This window comes from Nerophis ophidion, linkage group LG18 (assembly GCF_033978795.1).
Source record: "Nerophis ophidion isolate RoL-2023_Sa linkage group LG18, RoL_Noph_v1.0, whole genome shotgun sequence".
Classification (NCBI taxonomy): Eukaryota; Metazoa; Chordata; class Actinopteri; order Syngnathiformes; family Syngnathidae; genus Nerophis; species Nerophis ophidion.
In genome coordinates, this window is record NC_084628.1 from 30739308 (window position 1) to 30763381 (window position 24074).

Sequence of the window (24074 nt, forward strand, 5' to 3'; positions counted from 1 at the left end):
GATAAGAGTTACTTGTCAACGAGTTAGTTTACATCAGGACATAAACTGATCAAAAACATTTACAGTAAGAATTTTTTTATTCATTTGTTTTGAATACATGAACTTATATATTTTGTAAGCAAGTCGTACTTCTTAAACAATTGCATGAACTAATATATAGTGTAAACAAGTAATACTTCATAAATAAATAAATCAGTGTATATATTGTGTATCCAAGTAGTACTTGATAAATAAATGCATGAACTTATTATATGTTGTGTATCCAAGTAGTACTTCATAAATAAATACATGAACGCATATATTGTGTAAGCAAGTAGTACTTCATATATAAATACATGGACATACATTTTGTGTAACCAAGTAGTACTACATCTGAGTCTCATTTTCATTGGAGTAGTGCTTTTTCAGAACAATTCACCCTGTCACCACATGAGAACAATTCACTTTGTCACCACATGAGAACAATTCACTCCGTTAAACACACATGTACAATGCACTCTGCCGCACACATGAGAAAAGTTCACTCTGTCACCACATGAGAACAATTCATTTTGTCACCACATGAGAACAATTCACTCTGTCACCACAAGACAACAATTCACTTTTTCACCACATGAGAACAATTCACTCTCACACATGAGAAGAATTCACTCTATCACCACATGAGTACAATTCACTCAGTCACACATATGAGTACAATTCACTCTCACACATGAAAATAATTCACTCTCACACATGAAAACAATGCACTCTCACACATGAGAACAATCCACTCTGTCACCACATCAGTACAATTCACTCTCACACTTGAGAGTAATTCACTCTGTAACAACATAAAAACAATTGACTGTGTCGCCACAAAAAATAATTCACTCTGTCACACATGACAAACATGTATTCTGTCACCACATGAGAACAATTCACTACGTTACCACATGAGAACAGTTCACTCTGTCACCACAAAACAACAATTCCCTTTGTCACCACATGAGAACAATTCACTTTCTCACATGAAAATAATTCACTCTATCACCACATGAGTACAATTCACTCAGTCACACACATGAGAACAACACACTCTCACACATGAGAACAATCCATTCTGTCACCACATCAGTACAATTCACTCTCACACTTGAGAGTAATTCACTCTCACACTTGAGAGTAATTCACTCTGTAACCACATGAAAACAATTCACAGTGTCACCACATGAAAATATTTCACTCTGTCACCACACAACAATTCACTCTTTCACACATGAGAACAATTCACTCTGTCACCACATGAGTACAATTCACTCTGTCACCACATAAGTACAATTCACTATATCAACATATTACTACAAGTCACCCTGCCACACAATTCATTTTGTCAACACATGAGAAAAATTCACTGTCACCACATGAGTACAATTCACTCTGTCACCGCATGATAACAAGGTCCTCTGTCACCACATGAGTACAATTCACTCTGTCACCGCATGAGAACAAGTCTCTGTCACCACATGAGTACAATTCACTCTCTCATCACATGAGAACAATTCACTCCATCACAAACATGAGTAAAATTCACTGTGTCAAACTATGACAGAAATTAACTCTGTCACACACGAGTGCAAATCACTCTGTCACACACATTAGTACAGTTCACTTTGTCACCACATAAGTATAATTCACTCTGTCACCACATGAGACCAATTCACTCTGTCACCACACAAAAAGAATTCACTCTATCACCACATGAGTGCAAATCACTCTGTCACACACATTAGTACAGTTCACTTTGTCACCAGAGAAGTACAATTCACCCTGTCACACACATGAGAACATTTCACTCTGTCACACACACATGAGTAGAATTCACTCTGTCATTAAATGAGTGCAATTTAGTGTCACCTCATGGGTACAATTCACTCTGTCACCCATGAGACCAATTCACTCTGTCACACACGGGTACAATTCACCATGCCACCACACGAGTACAATTCACTCTGTCACACATGGGAACAATTCACTCTGTCACACACAAGTACAATTCACTATTTCACCACATGAGTACAATTCACTCTGTCACACACATGAGCACAATTCACTCTCACACATGAGAATAATTCACTCTGTCACACACATGAGAACAATACACTCCGTCACCACATGAGAACAATTAATTCTGTCACCAAATGAGGACAATTCACTTTCTCATCGCATGAGAACAATTCACAATGTCACCACATGAGAACCATTCACTTTGTCATACACAGGTGTACCATTCACTCTGTCACACATACGACAACAATTCACCCCGTCACACAAGAGAACATTTCATTTTAAAACACACATGAACACAATTCACTCTGTCACACACGACAACAATTCACTTTGTTACACACATGAAAACAATTTACTCTGTCACACACATGAGTACAGTTCACTATGTCACCAAATGAGTAGAATTCACTTTATCATCACACGACAATTCACTCCGTCACACACGAGAACATTACACTTTGAAACACACATGAGAACAATTCACTCTGCCACACACATATTAATTCACTCTGTCACACACATGACAACAATTCACTCTAGTCACACACAACAACAATTTACTCCGTCACATACATGAGTACCATTCACTCTGTCACCCCATGATCGCCAAGACAAGTCACAAATGAACACATGGATGAGGGAATGACTGATGGCCAGTGATTGTCAACCACAAACTGGAGCAAACTTGCCCAAGCAGGTGGAGAACATTTCAGATGTCCAGTGGGATACATTCTGCTGGTCTTTAACAAACTATTGTTTCTTTCAGTGTTTGCTATTTTATTTATTTATGTATTTAATTGAATTAGGATGATGCATATTCATCAACATAGAGCAACGATGTAAATATTAGCGCAATGGCTCATTTTCATGAGTTGTCCTAAGGCGGGTTAGTACAGTAAACATGATAGAAAAGAATACATAAATCACAAGACATTACAAATTACAAACAAACCATAAGCACATACCATGGACAAAAAAACAAAACAAGTGAATAATCTAATAGTTCGTGCATGTCTGATGAGTTTTCAAGCTCTGTTTCAGTGCACTTTGAAATGTTCCATGACTCACCATTTGGCCAAATGTAGTCCTGCTATTTATTAATACCATCTATCAAGTGAGGGAGAGCAAGTTTATTTAGAACTCTAAAGATGAGGCAAACAACCATGAATATCTGATACTGATATAAATCCAAAATATTATACTTACTTCAAATGTTACAATAATGGTACTTTAGAAGCATTTTGTCTAGATTTGTTAGTGTCCTCTTGAAGACAGACTTCAGGATATTGTCTGAGGTATGTTGCCCAGCAGTAGTTTATGTGGCTGAATATCACACCACGTTTTGTAGTGAGAGAAGGTCTCATGTGGTTACAATTCAACTTTGTTAAATGTTTCATTTTCTTAACACGCTGCTTGAAATTGAAGTTGGAATCAAAGACTATACCAAGATATTTCAATTGTTCTACCACATCTAATCTCTCACCATTGCCTAGCACAGATGGTTGTTGACAACTGTACATACTACTGTACATAAATCCTGGTCAAGCACAATGCCTCTTTCCATTGTTATGCCGATGATGTTCAGATCTACTTACTTCTTAAGGCCACAGGACAGGTCGCAGACAGTCAAGCCACTGCTTAACGGTCTGACTGACATTAAAAAGAGCAAGACCGAGACCATCATCTTCGGCGAAACATCTCCAGTCTCGTTTGTCAGTGCTCTAGGTCCTCTGGGTGTAAACATCCGGTCCTCCGTGAGAAATCTCAGAGTGATTTTCGATAGTGCCTTCAAATTCACAAAAACAGGTCAGCTCAGTGGTTAGTACCAGCTTTTACCATCTCAGAACCCTAGCAAAGACCAAGGCCTATCTCTCCCAGAGCGACCTGGAGACTGCTATCCACGCCTTCTTCACACACCGGCTAGACTACAACAATTCACTGTACGTTGGCATTGATCAGGCATCACTCCGCCGTTTGGAGCTTGTACAAAACGCGGCTGCCCGTCTCCTCACCAGCACCAAAAAACGCGAGCACATCACCCCAGTCCTGGCGTCACTCCACTGGCTCCCTGTCCGTTACCACATTGATTTTAAATTACTTTTAATTGTTTTTAAATCCATAAATGGTCAGGCCCCACAATACCTGACCGAGCTTCTGCATCATCACACCTCGTCTAGAGCCTTAAGGTCAGCTGACCAATTGCTGTTGGTGGTCCCTAGATACAGGCTAAAAACCAGAGGGGACAGAGCCTTTTCCGTTGCCGCCTCCAAGCTCTGGAACAGCCTTCCCCTCCACAATAGGTCAGCCCAGAGCCTGGTGGCTTTCAAAACCCTTCTTATGACCTACCTCTTCTCGCTGGCCTTTGATCTGAGCTGATTCTGCCCACTAGACCACCATTTCTAGTTCCCCCCACCCCTTCACTTTAGTTTTAATTTTTCCATTTGTCGCACTTTTTATTACTATGATTTTTATTTAGCAAATGTTTAACTTTTTATTAGACCCCTTTTATTGTATTGCTTTTTGCACTACTTTGTTCAGCTCATTCTTTGTTTACGCTCTTTTTTTGTTTTCTGTTTCTGTTGCTCTATGCTTTTTTAACCTGTAAAGCACATTGGTTCAATCTAAAAGTTGTTGTAAACGTGCTACATAAATAAAATTGACTTGACTTGACGTGACTGCCTAGAGAAAAAAATGTTTCTTTAGTGTTGAGACACAGACAAGAGTCTTGTGGGACACTGGCACCATGGCACCAGAGACAACTGCGCATGTTCTTTTTGCATGAATATACGAAACACTGTCATCAGCATATATCTGTACCTTTGCAGCTCTACACACGTCAGGTAGATGATTGACATACAGACTGAAAACAAGTGGTCCCAGTACTCAGCCTTGTGGGACAGGAGCTGATTTGTACATTTTTAACACCTCTCTCGAGCTATGCCGCATGCCGTCCTGCTTTAAGACCTCCACCATCGTCCCTGTCCCCAAAAATCCCCGGATAACAGGACTTAATGACTACAGGCCGGTGGCGCTGAAGTCTGTGGTCATGAAGTCCTTTGCGCTTGGTCCTTCCCCACCTCAAGGACATCTCCGCCCCCCTCCTGGACCCACTGCAGTTCGCCAACAGGTCTGTGGATGATGCAGTGAACCTGACCCTCCACTTCATCCTGGATCATCTGGACTCCCCAGGAACCTACGCCAGTATCCTGTTTGTGGACTTCAGCTCTGCCTTCAACACCATCCTCCCTGGACTGCTACAAGATAAGCTCTACCAGCTCAGCGCGCCCAACTCCCTCTGCAGTTGGATCAATGACTTCCTGACCAACCTAACACATCACGTGCGGCTGGGGAAAATTGTGTCAGACAGTCAAACCACAAACACTGGTACTGCTCAGGGCTGCGTACTCTCCCTCTGGCTTTTTTCCCTGTATACAAACTGCTGCACTTCCAGTCACAAGTCCGTAAAGCTGCTCAGGTTTGTGGACGACACTACCCTCATCGGGCTCATCTCGGATGGCGATAAGTCCGTCTACAGGAGAGAGGTGGACCGGCTGGCGTCCTGGTGCAGCCTCAACAACCTGGAGCTGAACGCCCAGAAAACAGTGGAGATGATCATGGACTTCCGGAAAGTCACAGCCCCACCATCCCCCCTCACCCTGATTGACTCGCTCACCCCTGTCTCCATTATGGACTCCTTCCGTTTCTTGGGCACCACCATCACCCAGGACCTCAAGTGGGAGCCGACCATCAGCTCCCTCATCAAGCAGGCCCAGCAGAGGATGTACTTCCTGGGGCAGCTTAAGAAACTTAAGGTGCCGACCGAGATGCTGGTGCAGTTTTACTCAGCCATCACCGAGTCCATCCTCACCTCCTCCATCACGTGTGGTTCCCCGGCCCCACAGTGTGAAATAAGAATCGACTGCAGCACATCGTATGTGCTCCTGAGAAGGTTATTGGCTGGAAGATCCCATCCCTCCAGGACCTGTTCTCCTCCAGGACCAGGAGGCGTGTTGGTCGGATCACAGCTGACTCTTTTCGCCCTGGACACAAACTATCCTCCCCTTTCCCCTCAGGCAGGAGACTACGGTCCATCCGGACCCACACCTCACGCCACCTGAACAGTTTTTCCACTCGGCCATCAGGCACAATAACAATAACAATATCTGATAGCTCAGTTACAGCTCATTTTATTACCTATTCTGTGTTATATGTGTTTTATGTTGCACAATTGCACCATGAAAAATTCCTAATTCATGAACCCGTTCTCAAACAATTGTGACGCTTTGCTGGCATCGTGGTGTGGTTTTGTTCTCTCGAATGATGCAGTCGGATAGGACACAGTGTGAAGGTAAGAAATGAAGATTTATTATCACTAACAAAATAGACTAGGAATAAAAACACTTGCACAAGGCACTAAAGACAAAACAAACAGAACTAGCATGGGAGCTAGAAGGAACAAAAAGTGCTAGCATGTGAGCTAGGGACAAGCAAACAGAGGAATAGCGTGAAGGCTAATGAATACAAAACGTCTTTACCACAAGCGGGGATAGCGACGTCACCTGTTCTATCGAATAGCAAACTAGAATCTGAGGTCGAATGAACAAAAAGGGCAGGCTTAAATAGAGGGGATAATCACAAAGCAGGTGCGCGTGAAAAACAAAAGGCAGGTGACACACATGCGTAACTATGGAAACGGAACCAACAGGAAGTGCCACCAGGAACTAAGGATGACAAACTAACCAGCCAGATGTGATACAAAACGGAACCAAAAACCAGAATATGACATGATCCAAGCAGTGGATCATGACATAAGCCCCCCCCTTAAGGGACAGATACCAGTTGTCCCAAAAAATACTTTGAACGCCGCTGCCGCAGAGGTCTTGGCGAGCGACCTCGAAGAAGGCGAGGAGGACGACCAGGGCAAGGCCACATCCGTGGCCGATGTGGAGGTGGATGCGCCCGGCGAGGAGGACAGCCAGGGCACGGCCACATCCGTGGCCGACGTTGAGGTGGCCGCATTGGCGCCGTCGTCATGGCGGGCTGGGAAGCTACAGGCGAAGCCGGCGCTGATGCAGCAGACGAAGCCAGCGCTGGTGCAGCAGATGAAGACGCCGCTGTTACCGCAGACGAAGCCTGTGCGAGTGCTGCAGCCAAAGGAGGCCCGAGTGCACCGGACAAAGCCAGCGCTGAAGCAGGAGATGAAGCAGGAGATGAAGCCGGCGCTGGAGCAGCAGCCAAAGCAGGCCCAAGTGCAGCAGACGAAGCCAGCGCTGACACAAAAGATGAAGCCGGCACTGGAGCAGGAATTGGTACTGTCGCCAGCCGAGGTGCAGGCACTGGTGCCAGCTGAGGTGCAGGCACTGGTGCCAGCCGAGGAGCAGGCAGTGGTGCCAGCCGAGGAGCAGGCACTTGTGCAAGCCGAGGTGCAGGTAATTGTGCCAGCCGGGGTGCAGGCACTGGTTTCAGCCGAGGTGCAGATGCTGGAGTAGGATCCAGCCTTGAGTCCAGTGCTGGAGTGGGATCCAGCTTGGAGTCCGGTGCTGGAGTGGGATCCAGCATAGAATCAGGTGTTGGAGTGGGATCCAGACCTAGACTAGGACTCAGACTAAGACTTGGACTCGGACTATGACTATGACTATGACTAAGATTATGACTCGGACTAGGACTGTGACTAGGACTATGACTAAGATTATGACTCGGACTAGGAGTCAGACTAGGACTGTGACTAGGACTATGACTAAGACTCTGACTAAGATTGTGACTTAAGATAGGACTTGGGCTAGGACTAGCTACAGGCACAGCTAGTCTCGGTGCCGGTGGAGGCGGCCTAGGATGAGGTAGCGGTTTGGCAGGCCGGAATACCGGTGGAGGAGGACCCGCCGGAGGTTGCGGTCGGGCTGGAGGTTGAAGCTTGGCTGGGCACAGCTGTGTTACCTCCGTAGCACAGCTCCCAGCACTAGCCCCCCCTCAAAAAGCGTATGCCAGACGCGCTCCTCGTGGTCAGAAAATGTCCCTAGGGGTGGGTGGAGGGAGGTCAGGAAAGAGGTAGACTGGGTGGGAGAAAAAGTCACTGGGGGCGGAGCCAAAGTCACTGGTGGCGGGATTTGAAAAACCTAAAACTGAATTTGAGACTGTAAACAAATGCCCTTAAGAAGTCTGATAGCTTCATTCAAGTCCCCTGTGGATGACTGAGGGAGTGAATTTCTTAAAAAAAATTCCTTGTCACCACTGTCCTCGAGAGACGTCAGCGGAGTGACTTCAAGGCTGCTGTATGTATGACTGACAGGCCAGACGGAGGAGACCATAGAAGGGCAAAAGAAGCCATTACCAGATATGTGCAGTGAGTCCTGGACAGGTTGAAGCTGGCTGTGTCCCGGAGGAAGTGATGGTGGGGTTAGCGCGTCTCTGTCGCAAGGCGAAGCCTTTCCCCGCGACTTCCGCCTTTGCTTATGCGTGCGAGCGGGGTAAGAGAGAACATCACCGGACAGGGTGATGTTCTCCTGAAGGAGGCAGTCAGATTGGACACAGCGTGAAGGTAAGAAATGAAGATTTATTAACACTAACAAAATAGAATAGGAACAAAACACTTAAACAAGGCACTAAAGACAAAACAAACAGAACTAGCATGGGAGCTACAAGGAACAAAAAGCGCTAGCATGTGAGCTAGGGACAAGCAAACAGAGGAATAGCGTGAAGGCTAACGAATACAAAAAGTCTTTACCACAAGCGGGGATAGCGACGTCACCTGTTGCATCGAATAGCAAACTAAAATCCGAGGTCGAATTAACAAAAAGGGCAGGCTTAAATAGAGGGGATAATTACAAAGCAGGTGACACAAATGCATAACTATGGAAACTGAACAAACAGGAAGTGCCACCAGGAACTAAGGATGACAATTTAACCAGATGTGATACAAAACGGAACCAAAAACCAAGTAGCAGATCATGACAACTATGGCAATAAAAACTATTCTGATTCTGATTAGCTTCCTAGAGTCACTGCTAAGACAGGGAAGGTTGTCTATACAATCTTTACATTTGCCTTATTTTATAAACTTGGTTCAGATTTCTTTGACACTTTTAAAAAAGTTATTAGAGCAAATCTCAACGTCCATTTTTTCCAATACATTCGCCCAATTTAATTGCTCAAGTGCAGTCTTCGGATGTTGCTGTACATGTTTTGGCATAGGATCACATTTTTCTCCATGTGGTTGGGGGCTGCCTCTTCATTTTTCTGAACAAAAAATGAAATTATGTTTAAAAAGACCAGATAGGAGATCAGATATCCTCACGATTCTTTCAGGGTTTTTTGTAAAAAAAATTGATTAATTGTTGTTTTGAACCTCCCTCTGTGCTGGTACCCTCCGTTTGTGCTGGTACCTTCCCCTGTGCTGGTACCTCATCAGTGGTGGAGAGGCTTACGTATCTTGATGACTCTTGAAGGCTATACCGGTCGGGATTTCACACCTCTAGCAGATTCTATCATGCAGGGCAGGTTTCAGAGTGGAGGTCACATAAAAGTCAGCGCCTGTCGTCCAGGTTGGGGGTTGGGCATGAGGTTAATGACCTTACCCTGTTAAACAAAAACTCTGTTGCAGAAATGACGAGAAGTAGCCATTCCAGTAAATTGCGGCAAAGAAGAGACGGTATGTCCTTGGATGTATCTATGACAGGTCCGGGTGAAATCCAGCAGGAAGCCCGACCCCTGATCAAACTGATCTTCAATGCCAAGACTAACACCAGAGTAGGCACCTGGAACGCACGCACACTGCATCAGTGTGGTCGTATGGACCAGGTGCTGAAGAGCATGAAGGACTATCACCTGGACATCTTAGGAATTAGTGAAAAGAGGTGGACAGGACAGGGGCGCCTCATGGTTGATGGAGCGACCGTTCTCTATTACGGGAAACAACCCCACTATACGCCTGGAGTTGGCATCATCCTCTCCAGCTGTGCAGCACAAGCGATGGTGCGATGAAGGCCACTGAACAAATGCATCATCACAGTGAGGCTCTAAAGTAACGATCATACAAGTCAATTCCCCAGACAAGGACGCCTTCAACGACCAGCTCCAGACCGTGCTCGAAGAGATCCCCTGCTACAACACCAAGATGCTGATTGGGGACTTCAACTCACAGCTGGATAATGACAGAAGGGGCCTAAGCACCACACTGGGACCACACGGGTCTGCAAGCGCCACAAACAACAGCGGGGAGAGATTGCTGATGCTAACCACCACCAATTGTCTTACTAGAGGAAACACCTTCTTCAAGCATAAGAAAATATACAAGATGACCTAGGTTTCGCCTGGTGGCGGGACCCGAAATGAGCTAGACTCCATCTGCATCAAGACAAGGTGGCATTCCTAACTGTTAGACATTTGGTCCTACAGGGGTGCAGATGTAGGTTCAGACCACTTCTTTGTGGTGGGTAAAATCAGGCTGAAGCTGTAGAAGGTGAGGAAGGTGCTGCCCAAAAGACCTTAAGCAGTGGACAAGTTGAAGAACACCAACATTTCAGAACGTTACTGTGAGGAATTGAGGAGGAAGTTTGAAGAATGGCAACATCTTTCAACCATTGAGAGGCAGTGAGGCCTGTTCTCTCGTGCCATTTCTGATGCTTGGGCAAAAGGAGAAATACCAACAAAGAGAAGTGGATAACAGACAAGACATGAATTGATAGACATTGATTGATAGATGAAAGAAAGATGGCCAGGGTAAAAAGAGAACAGAAAAGGAAGCTCTGCAGTTGAGGAATGGAGGATGAGGAGTACAGGCGCTTAGGCAGGGAAGTGAAACAGAGCTGCAGGAAGGATCAAAGGTGTTGGCTGGAGGAAAAGGCAAGGGAGGCACAGGAGGCAACAAAGAAGAAGCACACAAAAACCCTGTACAGGATTGTGTGGGAGCTATCCAGCTCCAGGAGCAACTTTGATGTGCCAGTCAAAAGCAAGGATGGCAGAACACTTCTGACTGACGGAGAGCAGGAGGCAAGGTGGACGGAGCATTTCAAAAGGTTTGCAACGATCCAACTTCGCCCATGCTCTTCACTTTTGACCAGGAAACAACCGCTCCAACTCTCAACATTACTTCAGATGAGATACTTTGCCCAAGCATTTCTGATGCTTGGGCAAAAGAGAGATACCAACAAAGAGAGGTGGATAACAGACGAGACATGGATTGATAGACATTGATTGATAGATGAAAGAAAGATGGCCAGGGTAAAAAGAGAACAGAAAAGGAAGCTCCACAGTTGAGGAATGGAGGATGAGGAGTAATGGCGCTTAGACAGGGAAGTGAAACAGAGCTGCAGGAAGGATCAAAGGTGTTGGCTGGAGGAAAAGGCAAGGGAGGCACAGGAAGCAACAAAGAAGAAGCACACAAAAACCCTGTACAGGATTGTGTGGGAGCTATACAGCTTCAGGAGCAACTCTGGTGTGCCAGTCAAGAGCAAGGATGGCAGAACACTTCTGACTGACGGAGAGCAGGAGGCAAGGTGGATGGAGCATTTCAAAAGGTTTGCAACGATCCAACTCCGCCCATGCTCTTCACTTTTGACCAGGAAACAACCGCACAAATTCAACGTTACTTTCGATGAGATATCCTGGACTGAGGTTGCCAGAGCAATCAAGAGCCTCAAAAATAACAAGGCGCTGGGATATGATGAGGTGACAGCTGAGCTGTTGAAGCACGGTCAGGTGGTTGTTGCGGTGAGCCTCATTTGCCTTTTCAACATGATTTGGCATGCTGATGAGGTCCCAGCCGACTGGAGACATGGTGTCTTTGTTACGCTGCCTAAGAAGGGAAACCTCGGGGACTTTAATAACTGGCGGGGCATCACACTGCTGTCTAACCCTGGCAAGGTATTCTGCAGTGTGATGCTGTACCTAAAGCACGAGGTGGATATAATCTTAAGGGAAGAGCAAGCTGGCTTTAGGAAGGGCAGGTCCTGCTCCGAGCAAACCTTCACACTTCACAACATCATTGGACAGTGCAAAGAACATCAGATACTCCTCATAGTCAATTACATCGATTTCAAGAAAGCCTTGGACAGCATCCACCGGGAATCACTGTGGCAGATTGTCCAGCTATATGGCATACCACCAAAGTATATTAACATCTTCAAGTCGCTGTACCACAACTCTATTTGCAGAGTCCAAACTAACAACAGCATAACCAATGACTTCGACATTGTGACCGGTGTGAGGCAGGGTTGCATCCTGTCGCCATTGCTGTTCATAATTGTCATTGACTTTGTGATGAAGAAGGCCGCCACAGGGGCGCACTTTGGCATCAAGTGGGGAGGGGGCAGATTAACCGACTTAGACTTTGTGGATGACCTGGCTCTGGTTAGCCATACTCAGCGTGCACTCCGAGAGATGACCAACAATCTCCATGAGCACTGAGGAAAAGTTGGACCGTACATAAGCCAAGAAAAGATCCAGGTCATGGCCGTTGGACAAATACAACCCTTTTCACGAACATGACATAGAGTATGTTGTTGACTTCACCTATCTTAAAGGTAATAGCTCAAAAACAGGGGACATGGAGAAAGACAACAATAACATAATTAGCAAAGCTGCAGGAGTGTTCCAACGGCTCAGAAACATCTGGTCGTCCAAAGCCATCACAACGGCCATCAAGCTAGGCCTCTACATGTCAGTGGTCATACCAACAGCAACCTATGCCTGTGAGACGTGGAAGAACACAGCCAGTATCACCAACAAGCTGGGTGTCTTCCATGCCTTAGATCCATCCTGAAGATCTCCTGGAGAGACCACATCTCCAACGAGGAGGTGATGAAAAGGGCAGGTGTAGCGGCACATTGTCTCGAAAAGGAAAAGAAGAATGATGGGGCACGTACTCCGACTGCCAAGAGAGAGACCGGCAAGTGTGGCAATGGACTGGATTCTAGAAGGTGGAATTAGGAAGAGAGGGAGAACAAAGAAGGCGTGGAGACAGACAGCCAAGGAAGACCTACGGAAGATGGCTGTCAGCTGGCACGGAGCAAGAAGAGCCTCCAGAAACCGGAGAAAAAGGAAGTGACTCGTTGCCCAATGTCCCAATAGGAACGGGAGGAACTAAGTCTAAGTTGTTTTGGATGTGTTTGTTATTCTTGTTGGCCCATTTACCATCTGTGTTAGATAGTATTTATCAGCAATTTGTTTCAGCTTTTTTCTGTCTCGCCTGCTGTCCCAGTTGATATTAAAGTCACTCATTGAAATGATTTTCCTTCCAGGAACTGCATGGTCTCAAGTTGTCCTTAGCAGATGGAGGACGGTACATTAAATGACAGTGCTGAAGACAGACCAACTTCAACCTCTAACGGCCAGCTTATTGCTTCACATTTAAAATTGTTTCTAAAATAGACCTTCCTTCTTTTCTGTATACATTGTAGTCTGGTATATTCACAGAGGTCAAGCAGCTTTCAGATAAAGCAAGTATATCAATATTAGAGTCACTTAACAGATGTTTTGTATTTGCCCTCTTTTGTTACCAATGTTGATATGGCCCACTAACATTCCCTTTGGTTGTGATCCTGGATCCCAGATGACTTTTGCATTATTAAGAGTAATGTTTTAAGAGGTATTTATGTATTATTCTTTTATAAATATATAATTATTATTATTATTATTGTTATTAATAATATTATTATTAGGAGTAGTAGTATTATTATCATTATCATCCATTATCATCATCATTATTCATATTATTATTTATATTATTATTATTTATATTAGTGTTATCAACATCATCATTATTGATCTTATTACTACTATTATTATTACTATTGTTAAAATTCTTATTATTATTTTCTAGTCATCATCTTGCAACACTTCTCATAGAATGGTAATGTCTAGCTTCGATGTTTTAGACTTAGACTTAGACAAACTTTAATGAACCTCAAGGGAAATTGTTCAACACAGTATCTCAGTTACAGTGATGGAAAGTGTAAGGATGGAAAGGACAATGCAGATTTGTGTTCCTCCTGGTGATGTAATGAAATGGAATGTGATGAAAAACGTTATGCACACGCACGCACGCACACAAACACACCCACCCACACCTACCTACTTGGGTCTGTTGCCATGGCGACATGTAGGCCCAGTAACAAGAGTGTGTGTCTCATTAGGACCACCAAGGTCCAAGTATTCCCTCTGTGTGTGTGTGACATGATGACGTCCTTGATGGGCTGGCCACAACATTAGGCACACCTTTCATCTCACCATCTTCACCTGACCTTCTTCATTCCCGCCATCCTTGTGTTGTCATGGTAAGGACTTTCTGCTTGTGGCCGTGGGGAGGCGCCGGGCAGAGAGCACGACCACATAAGTCCATCTGTGAGGTCACAAACGTTGAAAAGAGATGGTAAATGGCAGCAAACATCAACGTCCCTTTGTTTGTTGGTCTTGTAAATGTTTTTGTTTGTTGTTACCATTTTCTATATATTCTAATAGACATTTTCTGGCCAGTGATGTCCCAAACGTTTGTGTTGTTGCTTGTCTAACTATATGTATATACATATACTGTAGTTATATATACAAACCACGTTTCCATATGATTTGGGAAATTGTGTTAGATGTAAATATAAACGAAATACAATGATTTGCAAATCCTTTTCAACCCATATTCAATTGAAGGCACTACAAATACAAGATATTTGATGTTCAAACTAATAAACTTTTTTTTTTTTTGCAAATAATAATTAACTTAGAATTTCATGGCTGCAACACGTGCCAAAGTAGTTGGGAAAGGGCATGTTCACCACTGTGTTACATCACCTTTTCTTTTAACAAGACTCAATAAACGTTTGGGAACTGAGGAAACTAATTGTTGAAGCTGTGAAAGTGGAATTCTTTACCATTCTTGCTTGATGTACAGTTTAAGTTGTTCAACAGTCCGGGGTCTTGTTGTCGTATTTTAAGCTTCATAATGCGCCGCACATTTTCGATGGGAGACATGTCTGGACTGCAGGCGTGGCAGGAAAGTACCCACACTCTTTAACCACAAAGCCGCGCTGTTGTAACACGTGGCTTGGCATTGTTTTGCTGAAATAAGCAGGGGCGTCCATGATAATGTTGCTTGGATGACAACATATGTGGCTCCAAAACCTGTATGGACCATTCAGCATTAATGGTGCCTTCACAGGTTTGTAAGTTACCCATGCCTTGGGCACTAATACACCCCCATACCAACACATTTGATGGCTTTTGATCTTTGCGCCTATAACAATCCGGATGCTTATTTTCCTCTTTGTTCCGGCGGACACCACGTCCACAGTTTCCAAATATAATTTGAAATGTGGATTCGTCAGACCACAGAACACTTTTCCACTTTGCATCAGTCTATCTTAGATGAGCTCAGGCCAGCGAAGCCGGCGGCGTTCTTGGATGTTGTTGATAAATGGCATTGGCTTTGCAAAGTAGATTTTTAACTTGCACTTACAGATGTAGCGACCAACTGTAGTTACTGACAGTGGTTTTATAAAGTGTTCCTGAGCCCATGTGGTGATATCCTTTACACGCTGAGGTCGGTTTTTGACGCAGTACCGCCTGAGGAATCAAAGGTTCGTAATATCATCACTTACGTGCAGTAATTTTTTTTCCAGATTCTCTGAACCTTTTGATGAATTTACAGACCGTAGATGGTAAAATCCCTAAATTCCTTGCAATAGCTCGTTGAGAAATGTTGTTCTAAAACTGTTCGACAATTTGCTTACAAATTGGTGACCCTCGCCCCATCCTTGTTTGTGAATTACTTAACATTTCATGGAAGTTGCTTTTATACCCAATCATGCCACCCACCTGTTCCTAATTAGCCTGCACACCTGTGGGATGTTCCAAATTAGTGTTTGATGAACATTCCTCAACTTTATCAGTGTTTATTGACACATTTCCCAACTTCTTTGTCACGTGTTGCTGGCATCAAATTCTAAAGTTAATGATTATTTGCAAAAAAAAAAAATGTTTATCAGTTTTAACATCAAATATGTTGTCTTTGTAGCATTTTCAACTGAATATGGGTTGAAAAGGATTTGCAAATCATTGTATTCTGTTTATATTTACATCTAACACAATTTCCCAACTCATATGGAAATGGGGTTTGTATATTTTTATACAGTCATGGTCAAAAGTTTACATACGCTTGTAAAGAACATAATGTCATGGCTGTCTTGAGTTTCCAATCAATATATATGTTTTTTTAATCTTATCTAATAATATGTATTTCATATTCAATCATATTTATGTCATATTTATGTAGCGTGCATTACCTATATTGACAAAGATCAATAGTGTGCCAGTCATGACAGGAATGACTTATTGATTTTTTCTTGTTTTGATGCAGCCGTGGTGGGATTGTTTCCTTGTGAGTTTCAAATCAGTGGGGCGGAACGTTCTTGCAGTGGCTGCTCCATGTGACTGGGTGCACTTGTCATGTGACTGGTGAACTCCAGGACCTTGGCAATGAAAACAAACACGTTTCCTTTCTTTAAAGTGCTTTTGGCCGACAGGTCACTGAAACACAAAAGTCTCCAATTTGGATCACTTTTCTTTCCGGGTATGTTACGTTCCACATAGTGGTGGTTTGTTTTTGTGTTTCTTCTTCTTTTGTTTGTACAGGTCACGCTCAATCACGACCTCTGCTGCCAATCAACCGGTCCCTGTTCCCAGCTGCTCCTCATTTCACCTGTTGATTAACCAGCCAATCCCGGTCCACCATTTATCTTTTTGTGCTGCTCAAAACCACCTGTTCACTACTGGACGAGGTGGATTCTTTCTCTGACATTCTGTGGAGCTTTGGTAGACACTACTTTGTCTTTGATGCTACTTTGATTTTGGAAGTCTTTTGATACTGATTGATTGATACTTTTATTAGTAGATTGCACAGTACAGTACATATTCCGTACAATTGACCACTAAATGGTAACACCCGAATAAGTTTTTCAACTTGTTTAAGTCGGGGTCCACGTTAATCAATTCATGGTCGCAGACGATGACGTCACACGTGTGGGGGCTCCTCACATATTCACATTGTTTTTAATGGGAGCCTCCAACAAAAAGTGCTATTCGGACCGAGAAAACGACAATTTCCCCATTAATTTGAGCGAGGATGAAAGATTCGTGTTTGAGGATATTGATAGCGACGGACTAGAATTTTTTTTTTTTTTTAAATAAGTAAAAAAAAAAAAAATACTGCGATTGCATTGGGACGGATTCCGATGTTTTTAGAGACATTTACAAGGATAATTCTGGGAAATCCCTTATCTTTCTATTGTGTTGGTAGTGTTTTATTGAGTCAAATAGTACCTGATAGTCAGATGTGTACATCCACGGGTGTCTTGACGCCAATGTCTCAGGGGACTCGACGGCAGCTAAATGGACGGCACAAGCTCAGCTTTTCTCCGGTAAAAAGCGACTTTTTACCACCATTTTCTCACTGAAACCTGCTGGTTGACATTCCGTCGTGATTCATGGTGACTTGACCGCGCTCTGATCCATAGTAAAGTTTCACCTTTGGGAATTTTAAACAAGGAATCACCGTGTGTTTGTTTGGCTAAAGGCTAAAGCTTCCCAACTCCATCTTTCTACTGTGACTTCTCCAATATTAATTGAACAAATTTCAAAAGATTCAGCAACACATATCTCCATAATACTGTGTAATTATGCCGTTAAAGCAGACGACTTTTAGCTGTGTGTGTGTGCAGCGCTCATATTTCCTTAAAACCCGTGACGTCTTGCGTACACGTCATCATTACACGACGTTTTCAAGACGCAACTCCCGGGAAATTTAAAATTGTAATTTAGTAAACTAAAAAGGCCGTATTGGCATGTGTTGCAATGTTAATATTTCATCATTGATATATAAACTATCAGACTGCGTGGTGGGTAGTAGTGGGTTTCAGTAGGCCTTTAAGCTCTTTGCTAAAATTGTGCCACCTGTTTTTTTGTCTTCCTTTTTGTTTTACCTTTCAACTTTTGTAAGTATCAGCACTTTTGTAAGTATCTGCTAGTGATGGGTTGATGAGGCGTCATGTATCGTTTCGACACATTGCAAAACTGTATTGATACTGTGTCAATACTTTGTCACTAGATACTGATATCTGCTGGACATTAAAAGACTCAACTGACACTGATTTTATGACCCAGTATATACATTAAAATAAACCAAGTGGTTGTATTTCATTTCGGTATATTTCATATTTTCATTTAAATAAAAATATGTTTTTATCTTTTTTAGATACAGTCAATAAATAATGTGAACAAGATTGATTGATTTATTGATTGAAACTTTTATTAGTAGATTGGACAGTTCAGTACATATTCTGTACAATTGACCACTAAATGGTATGCACATGTGTCATAACATGGAAATCTAAGAGGGCGTGTTGTGAATGAGGATACTTGTGGACTGGGAATTTTGTATTTTTAATTTTTTAATTTTTTTACATGCGCTCTGAATACGCACTGTTGATTGATTGGTTGAAACTTTTATTAGTAGATTGCACAGTTCAGTACATATTCCCTACAATTGACCACTAAATGGTAACACCCCAATAAGTTTTAGAACTTGTTTAAATCGGGGTCCACGTTAATCAATTCATGGTAAAAAGGTAATGGGTTCCAGCTGGATTTGAACAAGTGCCCCGAGGAACTCAGCATGGACAACTTCAGTCCTCCACTCTAACAACTGAGCTATCGAAGAGATTGGTTGTTGATTCCTTATAAACACAGATTGGCGCGCAGACGTCAGTGCGACACAGTTCGCGTATCGGTCACGTGGCCGAAACAGTTCATGATCGGTCACGTAACTTTCGAAAAGCGGTATGCGCATCGACACAGGGTTTTGCTCTACGAGCTCGACACATGCGGCGATGCATCAGTGTTGCCGGACCCATCACTAGTATCTGCAGCCTAGTCTTGGGAAAGGTTAGACAGTGTCATGGTCCACGTCTTGGATCATGGCATATTCTGGTTTTGATTCTGTTTGTCATCACATTCTGTCTTGTATTTGTCTTCCTCAGTTCTTTGTGGAAATTCCTGGTCTGTGTCTGTTGTCCTGGCAACGCACTTGTGTCTCCTGCCTTCTGTTTAATCATGCACACCTGCCTCCTGATTTATCTCCTTATTTAAGACCGCCTTTGTTGGACATTCATTCTTGGACTCTTGCTTGCTACACGCAACAGCTGACGCCGCTCTTCCAACATTGTGGTAAATCTATTTTTGTATACTTGTTAGCCTCTATGCTATTTTGTTTGTTTATGTCCCTAGCTTCCACGCTAGCGCCCTTTGTTCTTTCTAGCTCCCAAGTTAGTTCTGTTGGTTTTTGGTTAGTGCCTTTTGTGCAAGTGTTTTTGTTCTTAGTTTGTTTTTTTGATATAAAAAAATTCTTATTCCTACCTTTACGCTGGGTTCCATCTTCGCTGCACCCACGAGAGAACAACTCGTCACCACAATGCCCCCGAGACGTCACAGAAGAGTCCAAGCAAGTAAACGTTCTCTCGCAGCCAACATAGAGGCATTTAAAGAGTTTTCGGGGCAGATAGTAGCCCAAGCAATGGATGCGGGGACTTTTCGCCACACGCCCGACGCCTCTCAACTCGATGTGGTCCCGCCTCACCCGGCTCGCATGCGTTAGCAAGGGCGGTTGCCAAGAGGAAAGGCTTCGCCTAGCGACAGAGACGCGCTAACCCCGCCATCACTATCTCATGGACACAGCCAGTTCCAACCCGTCCAGGACTCATCCTACACATATGGTAATAATTTTTTTTGTCCCTCCTTTCACTCCTCCGGCGTGCGTGTCAGTAACGGGTACTACAGCCGTGACGTCACTCCTCCAACGTCTCATGAGGAAAGTGGAGATGAGGATTTTTTTTTAAAATCATGCACTCCCTCGGTCGTCCACAGGGGATTTAAATGAAGCCATCGCGCTTCTTGAGGACATTTGTTTTGAGTCCCAATATAAATCTTTATTTTCTGGAACCCCACCACCTGTGACTTAGCCCCCTTCCCCAGTGACTGTTCCTTCCTCCCTGTCTACCTCTTTCTGTTCCTCCCCCCACCCACCCCTAGAGGTAGTTTTAGACCGCAGAGAGAGCGTCTGGCATCGACTTTTGGAAGGGGGTCTCATGCTGGTAGCTGTGCTACAGAGGTAGCACAGCGGCGTTCAGCCAAGCCTCTTCCTCCACAAGGACCTCCTCCACCGGTCTTTCGTCCCGCCAGACCGCAACCTCCTGTACATCCTCCTCAACCGGTATTCCGGTTAGCTCCTTCTAGGCCACCTCCACCGGCACCACGGCTAGCTATAGTTAGCCTTGGCCCTAGTCCTAGCCCCAGTCCTAGCCCTAGTCCTAGCCCAAGTCCTAGCCCCAGTCCTAGCCCAAGTCACAGTCACAGTTCTAGCCATAGTTCGAGTCCTGGTCCCTGTCTTTGTCCTTGTCATAGTTCGAGTCCTGGTCCCTGTCTTTGTCCTTGTCATAATCATAGTCCCAGTCCCAGTCATAGTCTTAGTCCGAGTCTGTGTCATAGTCCTAGTCCAGGGCTGGATCCCACTTCAGCACCTGACTTTTTGCTGGATTCCACTCCAGCACCGGACTCTGTGTTGGATCCCATTCCAGCACCAGACACTGTGCTGGATCCCACTTCAGCACCTGACTTTTTGCTGGATTCCGCTCCAGCACCGGACTCTGTGTTGGATCCCATTCCAGCACCAGACACTGTGCTGGATCCCACTCTAGCACCGGACTCAGTGCTGGATTACACTCCAGTACCTACTCCTCGGCTGGCGTCAGCACCAGTGCCTGCACTGCGGCTGATACCAATGCCAGCACCGCGGCTGATACCAGTGCCAGCACCGCGGCGGATACCGGTGCTAGCACCGCGGCTGATACCAGTGCCTGTCTCCACGATGACGCTGCCTGTCTCCACGACGACGTCACCTGCTTCGGCTGCAGCAACCGCACTGTCTTCGCCTGCTGCACTCGGGCCTGCTGCACTCGGGCCTGCTGCACTCGGGCCTGCTTTGGCTGCAGTCCCCGCACCCTCATCTGCAGCTTCCAAGCTCGCCATGATGACGGCGCTGAAGCGCCCTCCTCCACGTTGGCCACGGGTGTGGCCTTGTCCTGGTCGTCCTCCTCGCCGGGCGCTTCCTCCTCCACGTCAGCCACGGGTGTGGGCTCTACTAGGTAGCCCTCCTCATCGGGCACTTCCTCCTCCACGTAGTTGTCCTGGTCGTCCTCCTCGCCGGGCGCTTCCTCCTCCACGTCGGCCATGGGTGTGGCCTCTACGAGGTCGCACGCCTCGTCGGGCGCTTCCTCCTCCACATCGGCCACGGATGTGGCCGTGCCCAGGTCGTCCTCCTCGCCGGGCGCCTCCTCCTGCAAGTCGGCCACGGGTGTGGCCTCTACGAGGTCGCCCCCCAAGACTTTTTCGGCAGCGGCGTTCCTCGGTGGATTCGGGGACACGCGACCTGGCGACCCTCCACCGTGTCCCCCCTCCGCCCTCCCTTCATGTTTGGACTTGTTTGTGTGGGAGGGTTCATGTTAAACTTTATGGCCATCTGGTATTTGTCCCTAGAGGGGGGGGCTTATGTCATGATCCACGTCTTGGATCATGGCATATTCTGGTTTTGGTTCTGTTTATCACATTCGGTCTTGTATTTGTCTTCCTCAGTTCTTTGTGGTACTTCCTGGTTTGTGTCTTTTGTCCTAGCAACGCACTTGTGTCACCTGCCTTCCGTTTAATCACGCACACCTGCTTCCTGAGTTATCTCCTTATTTAAGACCGCCTTTGTTGGACATTCATTCTTGGACTCTTGCTTGCTACACCGAACAGCTGACGCCGCTCTTCCAACAATGTGGTAAATCTATTTTTGTTTACTTGTTAGCCTCTATGCTATTTTGTTTGTTTATGTCCCTAGCTTCCACCCTAGCACCCTTTGTTCTTTCTAGCTCACAAGCTAGTTCTGTTGGTTTTTGGTTAGTGCCTTTGTGCAAGTGTTTTTGTTCTTAGTTTGTTTTTTAGATATAAATAAATTCTTATTCCTACCTTTACGATGTGTTCCATCTTCGCTGCACCCACGAGAGAACAACTCGTCACCACAATGCCACCGAAGCGTCACAGTCAGAGGCCTCTATACACTACACACGTAGGATTTGTTTGTGTATAGAGACACCAGGCTTAGTGGTGGCTGTCACTCTTGTATGTTTTGGACCCCCTCTTTGGCTAGAGTAGGTAGGTAGGTTTTTGGTTTATGCTATATAAAGGCCTACTGAAACCCACTACTACCCACCATGCAGTCTGATAGTTTATATATCAATGATGAAATATTAACATTGCAACACATGCAATACTGTCTTTTTAGTTTACTAAATTACAGTTTTAAATTTCCCGGGAGTTTCGTCTTGAAAACGTCGTGTAATGACGACGTGTACCCAAGACGTTACGGGTTTTTAGGAAGTATGAGCGCTGCGCACACACACAGCTAAAAGTCGTCTGCTAACGGCATAATTACACAGTATTTTGGACATCTGTGTTGCTTAATCTTTTGCAATTTGTTCAATTAATATTGGAGAAGTCACAGTAGAAAGATGGAGTTGGGAAGCTTTAGCCTTTAGCCACACAAACACACGGTGATTCCTTGTTTAAAATTCCCGGAGGTGAAACTATATTATGGATAAGAGCGCGGTCAAGCAAACATGAATCACAACGTATTGTCAACCAGCAGGTTTCAGTGAGAAAATTGTGGTAAAAAGTCGCTTCTTACCGGAGAAAAGCTGAGCTTGTGCCGTCCATAGCTGCCGTCGACTCCCCTGAGACACTGCACGTCAAGACACCCGTGGAGACACCCCTTCCGACTATCAGTTACTGTTAAACTCACTAAAACACTAGCAACACAATAGAAAGATAAGGGATTTCCCAGAATTATCCTACTAAATGTGTTTAAAAACATTGGAATCCGTCCCAATGCAAACGTGTTTTTTTTTTTTAACTTTTCTTTTTTTCTAGTCCGTCGCTATCAATATCCTCAAAAACAAATCTTTTATCCTCGCTCAAATTAATGGGGAAATTGTTGTTTTCTCGGTCCGAAAAGCACTTTGTGTTGGAGGCTCCCATTAAAAACAATGTGAATATGTGAGGAGCCATCAAACATGTGACGTCATCGTCTGCGACTTCCGGTAGAGGCAGGGCTTTTCTTCTTAACACCGAAAGGTGCAAACTTTGTCGTGGATGTTCTCTACTAAATCCTTTCAGCAAAAATATGGCAATATCGCGAAATGATCAAGTATGACACATAGAATGGACCTGCTATCCCCGTTTGAATAAGAAAATCTCATTTCAGTAGGCCTTTAAATAGGTTTAGTACGTCAGCTTACCTTTCTTTTCTACAGGTGTATTTTGGTATGTTTTGTTCATTTCTTTGACAGCACAAGTATTCCCAAGCTAAGCTAGTGTTGTGTCATGTTGTAACCTCCCCACCCCCATGGTTACTTTTCAATAACACTAGTGATTGTTTGAAATTCAACTCATTTGATTTATACACGTTTATGTTGCGTTCCCCTACGATCCCTAGACTCTGAGCCATCTGGGAACGTGACATGGTATTAAAAGTGCTTTTCAACGAGCTCTGAAATGAAAACCCATTTCCTGTCCCTCCTTCTAGGACCTTCTGGGACGTCAGGGATCCTCATAGCCACATGACTCATGGCAGACATTTGATGTTTATACTAAACCTCGCACTAGCAATGTTATTAACCTTCATAATTGTTTATTACTGAATGTTCTTAAGATATAAACATTAATAAAATGTTTACTACTAATTTTTTTTTATGATATAAACATTATTAAAACTTTCTAACCGCATGTTCTTGACAAGTGTCTGCTACATCTCACGTTTAAAACTGATTTTCTCCTTCTCAGGAAGTCAAGAAGAAATTTAAAAAGGAGAGTGAGAAATATTATTCTTCACTTGAGAGACATCTCAGCCTGTCTTGTAAGAAGAAGGAAGCTTATCTGCAGGAGGTAAGAAACAT

At 44.4% G+C, this 24074-nt stretch overlaps 1 protein-coding gene across 1 annotated transcript in view; it reads left to right on the forward strand.

Annotated features, from left to right (window-relative positions):
- Positions 1-24074, forward strand: part of LOC133537436 (rho GTPase-activating protein 42-like) — a 183122-nt gene that overhangs the window by 81208 nt on the left and 77840 nt on the right. The window contains exon 5 of the mRNA XM_061878443.1: positions 23962-24063. Within this exon, the coding sequence (XP_061734427.1) occupies positions 23962-24063 (102 nt within the window). The remainder of the gene's footprint in view (positions 1-23961; positions 24064-24074) is intronic.